The sequence below is a fragment of the Sminthopsis crassicaudata genome, chromosome 1 (assembly GCF_048593235.1).
Source record: "Sminthopsis crassicaudata isolate SCR6 chromosome 1, ASM4859323v1, whole genome shotgun sequence".
In the NCBI taxonomy this organism is placed as follows: Eukaryota; Metazoa; Chordata; class Mammalia; order Dasyuromorphia; family Dasyuridae; genus Sminthopsis; species Sminthopsis crassicaudata.
The window spans coordinates 300,030,863-300,043,260 of NC_133617.1; the positions used below are offsets into that span (position 1 = coordinate 300,030,863).

A 12,398-nucleotide genomic window follows, 5' to 3' on the forward strand; every position below is an offset into this window, starting at 1 on the left:
GACCAGAACCACTTGGAATTGAGATCATAGAAATATAGTTTTTATCCAAATATTTTCCCCTTAGGAGGGATATCTCCCTATGACACCTTAGGAAAATGCATTACATTTGATATTTGGTCAGAAAGTGATTTATAGTCAGAATAATATCTATCTATAGAATGGTGATCAAAAGAATAAAAAAGTGTCCACCATATAGTTCAAAGTTTTATCTATATAAGACTGGTTTGACTCAAAGGTGGTTTTGTTTGTTTGCTTTTTTAGCATGAAAATGAATCCCATAGGCATAAACTGCCAGAGTTTACATGTAGGATAATAAATCTGATTTTAAACCTGAATCAAAATTAATCATTTTGAAATTCCCATTTTTAACTTCTTTTCTACTCTAAACTGTAGGTAAAAGAACTCCTTGGAGGGGCATCCTTCTTTTTGGGCCACCTGGAACAGGGAAATCCTACTTGGCTAAAGCAGTTGCTACCGAAGCCAACAACTCAACATTTTTTTCAATATCTTCATCTGACCTTGTCTCCAAGTGGCTAGGTGAAAGTGAAAAGTAAGTTATCAATTAGAGTTTATTTATTAAGACATATTCCTTCTTAAGTGTCAAGGATTATATAATAACAATCATTGTTATGAAATGACACCTACAAGTGTTCAGAAGTTAGTCATGGTTTTGCTAATTGCTTTTTGGAATATTCACTTGTATTATGTTTAGTAAGTAAGATAATTAGTACTATTTGTAGAAGCACAAATCTTTGAAAGGGAGAACATTTAGGTAATAAGTTTATTTAAGTTCCATGGATTCATTAATAAGGACTTATCTACAAAGAAGTAGAACAACCTAATAGTACCCAGTCGTAGGTGGTTCTCCTAATTCCAGCTTGTTGGCAGAAAACAAACTAGGAGTAGAATACTGCTTTATTTAATATAAAAGCTAGCTACGTGTTATTAGTGCTAAATATTATTATATTTATTAATGAAAGTACTTGGAAATTGTTTGGAGAAAGCCATATACAATCATACCCTACATAACATTACCTTGATTAATTTTATTTTACAGTAACGCCATTAATCCATTATAGGTAAGATGTAATTGTAGTGACACAAAACCCATTATAAAATGATTCATTTGATCAGCCATTTATAACTTTGTTCTTATAAACATATATTCTCTAATGCTTCCCTCAACATATATTTTAATGAAACTAGTTAACAGTATCATCCAGGCTTTAGATGGATATGGATTGTGCAGTTTTTCATCTCCAGATTGTGGTTACCTCTTTGAGAAGACTTTCAAACCTTTTACCTTCCTTCACTGGTTTCTAGGAGGAATATCTGTTCACAATTTTGAATGGTCTAGATTTAGCATCTGAGGATTAGTTGGAAGAACTGGGTATGTTTCATCTGGAGAAAAACTATTCACAGAAAACAGTGGTCAGTGCAGTACCTGGCACAATACTAGGCACATTACCCAGTAAATTCATATTTACTTAAGATAATTTTCTTCAAGTATTCAAGGGACTGTCGTGTGAAAAAAGAATTAGATGTGTTCCTTGGCCCCAACAGGAAGAATCAGGAAATATCTAAGATTGCAATGTGGACTTGGTATCAGAGCTGGACAAACGTGGGTATATTATAGGAGGGATTCCTTTTTGCATGGATTGAATTAAATATTCACTAAGGTCCCTTCCAATTCCCAAATTATGTGATAGTGGATACACTACTAGAGGAACTGAATCATATCATTACATTTTTGCAATGGCTAGATTAGCATTTATTATTAGCATATTTATTAACTAAATCAGTATTAAATTAAACTAAATTGTTAGCATTATGGATTAAATAGCATTTATTAGGTGCTTAACAATATGTCAAGCTTGGTGCTACAAGCAAGCAAGATAGTACCTGTCCTGAAAGAGCTTGCTTTATAAAGCAGAATTGGTGGGACAGAGATGCCTGGTAAGTCCGATGTCAGGGAGGAGAAAAGAAAGTTAGGAGAGTGGAATCAGGATTGCAGGGGAGCATTGCTGGGGCCCACCTGAAGTAATAGTCCAGTGAGATTGTGACTGGAAAGTGGAGCCTCAGGACAGATTTTTCCAGGGTGGCAAAGTGACCACCAAGGAAGAAGGGAAAAGGGCTAGAGCATAGAAGTCTGGAATAAAACCAGAAATGAAACAAGAAGACAAAAAGGAAGTTGCAGCTAAATGGTTCACAGATACTTTTTTAAAATTCATGAAAGAGGTTATTTTTATCCTCTGTTTTTTATATCATCCTCTATATCTATTCTCCATCATCCATGTGATAGCCCTTCAAAGAAAATCCCCTAAATTAAAGCTATATATTGAACCACCCATATTGAAATGGGCAAGCAACCTGAAGAAAAAAACAGCAGCAATTGAAACAGAACCAAAAGGAAAGGAAAAGCAGTGAAAACTTGGCAGCAGCAAAAAGAGCAAAAGAACTAGAAGCAGCAAAGGGGGAAAAAGTAGTTCCCTGATAACTAACTGTATGATCCTTGTCTTTTCTCCTCTTTGCTTTGCCATAAGTAAAACTTTCTTACTTGAGCACTGCATAAGGGAAGGAAGTAGACTTGAGATATACTTCCAGCTCTCTATATAAGGGAGTAATGCATGCCATCCCCACTCCTGAAACAGATACTATAATGACTAAATCTGCTTCTTTGAAACTTATATTCAGTCAACCTATGTCTGTTCTCTAGAGCCAAGGAGAGACCCTTTCTTCGCTTGATAGCTAGTGCTTGATAGTTTGATGTTTTGATATTTGATAGATATCATGTGCTTATTACATTTCTGCTTCAGGCTAACCATCCCCAGTTCTTTGTACAGTCATCTTAATATACTAACATGAGGTCCTTCTCCATTTTTTGTTGTTATCCTCTAGCCATTTTGCAACCTACTGGTCTAAAAAAAAATGGAGTGCCTAGAACCAAACACATGTTTCAGATATGATCTGATCAGAACAAATGCAATAAGACAATCTTACATTGTTCTGCATCCTCTAACTCTCTGTTACTGGAAGCTAAAATTGCAGTAGTTAATTTGGGTGCCCTTTTATATTTACTAGTTAAAACTAAAACCCCCAGATAATTGTTTGTTGTCTTATATGGTATCAGTGAGCTAAACAGAATACCTTGTTTCTCAGTCTGTATGGAGGTTGGCTCTTTTTGGTTAGTTTTAAGCAGTAGATTTTGAGGCATGTCACTTCCTTGTTACTGTGATTTTCTACTTTTATTTAACTCTTATTTAACCAGACAATTTTTTAAAATTAATTTTATAATTATAACATTTTTTACAACATTATCCCTTGTACTCCCTTCTGTTCCGAATTTTCCCCTACTTCCCGCCACCCCCTCCTCTAGATAGCAGGCATTCCCATACATATTAAATATGTTATAGTGTATCCTAGGTACAATATATGTGTGCAGAACCAAATTTTGTTGTTGTTGCAAAGGAAGAATTGGATTCGGAAGGTAAAAAATACCCTGGGGAGAAAAACAAAAAAATGCTAACAGTTTACACTCATTTCCCAGTGTTCCTTCTCTGGGTGTAGCTGATTCTGTCATTGATCAATTGGAATTGGGTTAGCTCTTTTCTGTTAAAGATATCCACTTCCATCAGAATACATCCTCATACAGTATCATTGTTGAAGTTTATAATGATCTCCTAGTTCTGCTCGCTTCACTCAGCATCAGTTGATGTAAGTCTCTCCAAGCCTCTCTGTATTCATCCTGTTGGTCATTTCTTACAGAGCAATAATATTCCATAACATTCATATACCATAATTTACCCAACCATTCTCCAATTGATGGGCATCCTTAACCAGAGAATTGATATTTTAATTGATATTGATCTAATAACTTGTTCTTAGCCTTTGGAAATTGAACTTTTATTCTCATATGTAGAACTTTTAATTAATCCTTTTGAATTGCATCCTACTAAATCCAGTCCAAGATTCTAGTCTGTGAAAATATTTTTGGATTCTGTAATCTGTCATGTTATCTGTCCTCTCCAGCTTGGTGTCATTTGCAGACTTAAAAAGCTTGTTATTATCTTTGTTCAAATCATTGATAAAAATGTCAAATAGCACAGGGCCAAGGATACCTGAGTACTCTGCTGAAATGATTAATTAATAAACTATTTAAAGGTGAGGTCATTTAATCAATTATGAGTTCATGAATCCAAATCTACTCAAGCCAAATAGTATAATATAGCTCCTTTTACTATTGCAAAAACAGTATTCTGTTATAAGTATTTGAGGATATTTTTGAGGCACTAGTATATGTCCTCAAGTGCCTTCTGAATATCTTTAATCTGAATCTTAGATTAAATTATGGTTTTTAATATTAAAGATATTCTATTCTAATTTTTTTGAATTAGCAGTTCACCTATGCCATGTATATCACAGAATCTCACAGTTAGAGAGGACTTCAGAAGTTATTTAAGATCCATAGTTAGAGGGCTTTTGAGAAGTTGAAATTTGAAAGAAAGACATTTTCTTTTTATACCTGAAAAGAAAGTTTTTTTATTTCATGCTTCATGCTTTAAGATCTTTAGTAATGGGGAAATTAGTATCTCCTGAGATAGCCCATTCCAATGTTACGTATTACTAATTGTTAGAAGATTTTATTCCCCCATCTGCATAAATGGAATTTGGCTACTTTGAGTTGTGATCTTAAGCAATAGATTTAGAGACCTGATACCTGCTTATTACTGTGGGTTTCCACTTTTATTTAACTCATTTAACTAGAGAATTATGAAATTTCAATTGATTCTGTTTTAATACCTAGAAAGATATTCCTGGATAGTTTAAGACCAAACTTACTATGTAAAAATCTATAAAGTTCAAGTTAAACCATATTTATAGGTTGTAAGATTTATTAGAAGTTATAGCATTTGTTACTCCTAGTAGTACTTACTATAATAGGCCCTTTCTTTTAGTGCTGTTAGTTATTTCTCTATCTCCACAAATTCCCCCCTTCCCCCCAGGCTGGGGTTAAGTGACTTGCCCAGGGTCACACAGCTAGGAAGTGTTAAGTGTCTGAGACCAGATTTAAACTCGGGTCCTCCTGAATTCAAGGCTGGTGCTCTATCCACTGTGCCACCTAGCTGCCCCTATCCACAAATTTTTAATGTTCCATAAGATAGAACAGAAAGAAGCTGTGTGGAAAATGTGAAGCTTTTTTCTTCAGTTTAATACATGTAGAAACTTAGGCCATCTACAAGAAAGCTCCCTTCCCCTGCCTGGTTTTTTGTTTTGTTTTTGTTTTTGTTTTTTTAAAGAAATGTTGCTTTCTGTTCTTTTGCTATTTTACCTTTTGCTTCTCCAAACCTGTAGATAGTCCCTGCATGTAGACTTTGGAATAGGGCCTGAAATGGTGATCTCATTCATTTCCTCATCTCTTTGGTGAGGAACATCCTTCATCCAATTCAAGTTGGCAACTTCTGTGCAGTTTTTAGTGTTAGTATCTTCTCACACTAAGTTTGTTGACTTGCCCAAGATCGTGCAGCCAGTGTGTATTCTAGGTGGAACTTGAACCTGTGCCTTCCTTACTTGACATTGGCTTTCTGTCCACCACAGACAGCACTCTGCCTCTGTGCACAGAAGGGGCACCCAAACTTTTTTTTTCAAATAGCTAAATGAATGCCATTGGGAATGCTATGGAAAGTTGATGTGACTTTTTGTAAGAGCAGAACATTTTGCTATCTATGATGAGTAGACATTTGTAGTCCTTGCTAATGGAGAGGCTGGGGCTGCTGAATAGCTTGAGGTACTAAGTGTGAAAGTGAGATTAGATTTGCTTAGTCAAGGCATCAAGTAAATATTTGCTGTGTGCCAGACACTATGGAGAATACAAATATATTAGAGAGAAACATAAAAAGAAAGTGGAAAGTAGAGGCTAATTCTTTACAAGATAATCTGCTCAGCATTTTTTACAAATCCTGTGCAGCTTATTAGAAGCATTACAATACAAAAACATAACATTAGATTAAACTTAAAACTACTATCAACTCAAAAATTCAATCAAAGTGAACAATAAAATGTCTTGTTATTACTATATAAACCAATGATGAAATGTAATCTGATTTACACAAAATTTTCTGAGAAAATATTTGTGTAAAGTAAGATGGTTTATATTTTTTTCTGTGAGTATATGTATGTCTGCATGCTAAAATACTGTAATTTAAAAGCCTTTTCTTTGTTATGTCCAAGTAGATTACTAAATTGGCATAAGAAAAAAGGCTATTCCTCTCCTTCCATTTCCCTAGGTCCTGATTCCTCTTGTTTACAAAAAAGAAAGAAAAAAGAAAAACAGGCCTTTGGCATAGAGATTTTAGATTTTGCCCAAGATGATTTTATAACATTTGTAAACAATATGTTCTTATAGTTTTAAAAGAAATTTGTAATAAATGAAAGAAAAAAATAATAAATGAGAACTCGAGTTGCACTTTAGCCTGCCATAAAAACAGATTAACTTCTATTTGCAGATAATTAGTTTAATTTTGTCTTTAGGGAGCTTTTTGAAGCTTAGGTGAAATTTAGCCATCATCCCCATCTCTGTTATTAAAAATGTAGATGAAAATAGTCCCATCTTTGTAGAAGTCAAGAAACATTTCATATACTGTCAGACTTGGCAGGTGTGTGAGTTCTGCTTAACTTTTTTTCTTTCTTTCATTGTACACTTAAGAGATGGTTAACTGAGGAAGGAATATATTGAGAAAAAGTTAGATGAGATGAAAAAATATCAACAAAGATGTATTAACAAATTACCCTGGCTTATTTTAGGTTTTAAAATGCAAAGTATAACTAGATTCAATCATTTAACAAACATGCCAGAACTTATACATAGATTAAACAAGTATTTTCTTCACCATAGTATTCATTTCAGGAAAGTATATATTTAATCTAAAAATGGTACTATGAATCAAAATTTTTTTCAAACTCCTTTTGGAATTTTCTTCAGAATCCATGGTACATTGAGTGGTGGCAAAAGCTTTGTCTTTGGGGGTGTGTTTGATATCTGAAAACAAATAGAAGTTATTTATACCCAAGTGTGGAGAATAAAGATGAGCAATCAGGCTGATAATGCAATTTGAGGAGGCAATACCAAGGTACCATAATGAAGTAATAGTTAGATTGATTTCTCCTGTTAACTTATGGATGGTTCAGATAACACTTCCAAAAAGAGTTGGAAAAATGACAATAATGCTTTGACATAGGTATACATTCATTTACATATTATTTTTCTCATGTAAAATGTTTTAAAGTAGTTATAACTTATAGCACATATCTTCTTAGAAAATGACAGAAGAACTGATTAAAAACCACATTTCTAAAACTTAGGGAGAACTGAGTTAAATTGATAAGAATACAGGTCATTCCCCAATTATTAAGTGGTCAAAGGATGTAAACAGATAATTTTCAGATAAAGAAATTAAAACCATCTTAGTCATATGAAAAAATGTCTAAATCACTTTTGATTAGAGAAAGCAAATTAAGATAACTCTGAAGTACTACTTCATACTTCTCAGATTGAATAAGATGGCAGGAAAAGATAATGATAAATATTGAAGGGGATGTGGGAAAACTGGGACACTGATGCATTGTTGGTGGAGTTGTGAACTGATCCAACCATTCTGTAGATCAATTTGGAACTATTTATACCCTTTTACCCAGCAGTGTTTCTACTGGATTTATATCCCAAAAAAAATCTTAAAGGGGAGGGAAAGGGACCCACATATGCAAAAATGTTTGTGGCCGCTCTTTTTGAAGTGGCAAGAAACTGGAAACTGAGTGGGTGCTCATCAGTTGGAGAATGGCTGAATAAATTATAGTATATGAATGTCCTGGAATATTGTTCTACAACAAATGATGAACAGACAAGTCTTTTAAGGGTCAGCAGATTTCATAAAGAGAAATATTCTTGGGGGCAGCTATTTGGTGTAGTGGATAGAGCACTAGCCTAAAGTCAGGAGAACCTGAGTTCAAATTTGGCCTCAGACACTTAACACTTCCTAGCTATATGACTCTGGGCAAGTCACTTAACCCCAATTGCCTCAAAAAAAAAAAAAAAGAAGAAGAAGAAGAAGAAGAAGATTCTTCAAAATCATGAAGATCTTTAACATGTATTTCAAAGTTCTTAGGGGATGTGGAGAATTGTAGAGATTAGGATTTTTCTAAATAGTGTAGCACCACCAAAGATTGTTTTTGTCCCCTTATTTTATTATTGATCATCTCTCAAATAGAATACTTAACTTGGAATCAGAAGTCCTGGTTTCATATATCAGCTCTGAGATGTCTGGGACTTGGGGTGCATCATTTAATTTCTTTGGGTTTCAGTTTCTCTATGTGTGAAGATGCTATGATCATTGTGAGAATTGAGGTAATCTTTTTTTTTTTTTCTTTAAAAGGCAAGCTGTTAAGAATTCTTTGTTGCACTTTACCCTTAACCACAAGTATTAAGACTTACTTAACTTTGTATAAAATAAACAGAAAATCTAGTGTTTTTCTAATATATCAACTTTGTTTGCATAATACCTACTATACCAGCATATACCTACTATAGCATTGGTTCAGATTAACTAGCAGATCTTATTTATTCAAAATATTACTCTTTAATCAGTTTTGTAAAAATTTAATTTTACTCTTTATACCATAATCCAGAGAGAAAAAAAAGAGAAAAAAATGAAAGTTTTGTGATTAGTATTTATATAAGGCCTACAACTATTTTGAGGTCAGGTACTGTTTCATTTTTGTCTTTTGTATCAGTAGTGCCTGGCACAGAGGCATTTATAAATTCATGTTGAATGAATTAAAGTCAGTGAGGCAGCATGGTACAGTGGATTTGTCATGGATTCAAGTCTTGTTTCTGGCACATCTTAGCTAATTTGGAACAAGTCATTTAGCATCTTAGTGCCCTAGGCAACTTTCTAAGACTATGAATTAGATATGAATTGCTAGTCTACATTGTTGGAAGGAAGTTTGCCCCCTCAAATTCCCTATGTCCAGTGAACTTGCATTTCAAGACCCATCTACCCTCACCTTAAAAAACAAAGTTAGATATGAGGGAATAAGTACTTCATTTTTGATTAGCAATTCAAAGCAGTAAAGTAATGGGGATATTTTCTTGTTTCTTTTCTTGAAAAAGGGTTGTAAACTAAAAATAATTTCTCTTTAAAATAAAGAGTTCCATTTCCCATTATTATATGTTTTTTAATATTATTGCCATTAACATTATAAAATTGAATTGAAAATATTTGTTTATTTTCAGGCTAGTTAAGAATTTATTTCAGCTTGCCCGAGAAAACAAGCCTTCCATCATCTTCATTGATGAAATCGATTCTTTGTGTGGCTCTAGAAGTGAAAATGAAAGTGAAGCTGCCCGGCGAATTAAAACAGAATTCCTAGTTCAAATGCAAGGTAGGATTACTCATCTAAATAATGCAGTAGTAAGATTATTAATTGGTTTGTGATATACTGTGAGTATAGTAAAAGATGAGATCTTTCAAAATATGTATGTATTTTATTATAAATATATGTTATAAATGTTAAATTGCCCATAGCTTACTGAAAGATTTAAGTTAAGGACTATTTGCACTACCATTTTAGTAATGGCATGTTCTATTAAAAATAATTTCATTAATGATCCAGCCATTCTGAAAAGCAATCTGGAACTATGCCCAAAAGGTTATAAAGATCCATATACTCTTTGACCCATTACTTTGTACCATTACTGGGTCTGTATCCCAAGAAAATTATAAAGGACAGAAAGGGACCCACATGTGCAATAATGTTTGTAGTGGCTCTTTTTATGGTAGCAAAGAGTTGGAAAATGAGTAGATGCCCATCCATTGGGGAATGGCTAAACAGGTTGTGGTATATGAAGATAATGGAATATTATTGTTCTATAAAAAAATGATGAACAAGTTGATTTTAGAAAAGCCTGGAAAGATTTATATGAACTGATGCTAAACGAAACAAGCAGAACCAAAAATTCATTGTACACAATAACAGCTGCTTATGTGATGATTAACTGTGAAAGATTCAGTTCTTAGTGATTCAGTGACCCAAAGCAATCCCAATAGACTTTGGACAGAAAATACCTTCTGCAATCAGAAAAAGAAGACTGAATGTAAATCAACACATGCTATGTTCCCTTCTTTTTTTTTTTTAATCTCTCCCATGGTTTTTCCCTTTTGTTACGATTTTTGTCTCCCAATATGATTCATAAAGTAATGTGTATTAAAAATAAATAAATTTACTAGAAGAAAAATAAATTCATTTCAGCAATTAAACTAATCAGAGAATAGCAGTATGGAAAAGAAAGTTGACATATAATAGCCATATAAATCATCTACACAGTACTGTTTTCTCAGCATAACATTTGCTTACATAGAGGTATGATTTAGGGGAATAGCAAAATAAGAAGTTATTGAATGTAGTCTTTATTTTGGTGCAGGGGTTGGTGTGGATAATGATGGAATTTTGGTACTGGGAGCTACAAATATACCCTGGGTTCTGGATTCTGCTATCAGGCGAAGGTACTGTAATCCTACTTTTCACTAAAGATGCAGCCACTATATAATAATATCCCTTTCTTTGTAATGAGAAACTGAATATTAAATTAATATGTATTGAAGGGCTATAGTTCTTGCATGCTCACTTGAGTTTTCATTTATTGGAAATTTTCATTTCTTAATGTATTACTAGTATTAAAATTAATTATTGTTTATTTGAAGTGTTTTTGCCTTTCTTTGAATCTCTAGTGCTTAACACAGTGTCTGACATGTAGTATGTAGTACATGTTTGTTAACTGACTGACCAGTCACACATATCATAATAGCTTTACAAATTCACCTAAATTGTCATTTTGGTTTTTGTCATGTGCTTTTCTAGAATTGTCTTTTCTTATATTTTTTATAAGAACAATAGGAGGCAACCTTGTTAGTTTCCAAATTGGAAAAAAAAAAGTTGTTTCTTTATCTTTTAAATTGGACCATGAGTTTAAAGGTTTGGGAGGAAAATATATGTCACTTTCTCTTTAACTTGATAATATTTCTGCCTTTTTATTCCATTGTCCAATGTAGATTTACAGTTTCTTTCCATTCATCTCATTCATTAAGCAGGAAACCCGGCAAATATAGATAAATATAAAGTATATTTGAAAAGCACAATTTAATTTTCAATGTTCATTTAATTTTAGTGGAATGATTTTGAACTTCACAATTTTTTTTTTAAATAGGATTTTATTTTTCTAAATATGTGCAAAGATAGTTTTCAACATTCACCTTTGCAAAATTTTGTGTTCCAGATTTTTCTCCCTCTTCTCCTCTCCAAGACAATAAACAATCCAGTATAGACTAAACATGTTCAGTTCTTCTAAACATATTTCCACAGACAGTTTTCAGATGATGAGAAAGAAATGCAAATTAAAATAACTGAGGAACCACCTCACACCTCTAAAATTGGCTAAGATGACCAGAAAAGATAATGATAAATGATGGAGGGAATGTGGGAAAACTGAAGCACTAATACATTGTTGATGGAGTTGTGAAATGATCCAACTATTCTGGAGAGCAATCTGGAACTATGTCCAAAGGGCTATCAAACTGCATATCCTTTGGCCCAGTAGTGCCATTACTGAGTCTGTTTCCTAAGGAAATTATAAAGGACAGAAAAGGACCCACATGTACAAAAATGTTTGTAGAGCTCTTTATGTGGTAGCAAAGAATTGGAAATTGAGTGGATGCCCATCTATTAGAGAGTGGCTGAACAAGTTGTGGTATATGAAGATAATGGAATATTATTCTATAAAAAATGATGATGAACAAACTGATTTTAGAAAGGCCTAGAAAGACTTACATGAACTTATGCTGAATGAAACAAGAAGAACCAGGAATTCATTTTATGCAATAACAGCTGCTTATGTGATAATCAACTGTGAAAGACTCAGTTCTTAGTGATTCAGTGATCCAGAGCAATCCCTATAGACTTTGGACAGAAAATACCTTCTGCAATCAGAAAAAGAACTTAGGAGATTGACTGTAAACCAATACATGCTATGTTCACTTCTTTTTTCTGTTTTTTTTTTTTTGTTTTGTTTTTGTTTTTGTTTTTTAATCTCTCCCCTGTTTTTTCCCTTTTGCTCTGATTTTTCTCTTTCAACATGATTCATAAAGAAATATGTATAAAAAATAAATTTACAGAAAAATTTTTTTTAAAAATAAAGTTCAGTGCTCAGTCAAAAAAAAATATTTCCATATTTGTCATGCTGCACAAGAAAAATCAGATGGGGGGGGGCACGAATAGGAAATGAGAAAGAAAAAAAAAACCAAACAAACCACAATGAAAAACTGGTGAAAAATACTATGCTTAATCCACAT

At 33.2% G+C, this 12,398-nt stretch overlaps 1 protein-coding gene across 1 annotated transcript in view; it reads left to right on the top strand.

Moving 5' to 3' along the window:
- Positions 1-12,398, top strand: part of VPS4B (vacuolar protein sorting 4 homolog B) — a 31,543-nt gene that overhangs the window by 11,399 nt on the left and 7,746 nt on the right. The window contains exons 6-8 of the mRNA XM_074279026.1: positions 394-550; positions 9,287-9,435; positions 10,475-10,556. Coding sequence (XP_074135127.1) covers positions 394-550; positions 9,287-9,435; positions 10,475-10,556 — 388 coding nt within the window. The remainder of the gene's footprint in view (positions 1-393; positions 551-9,286; positions 9,436-10,474; positions 10,557-12,398) is intronic.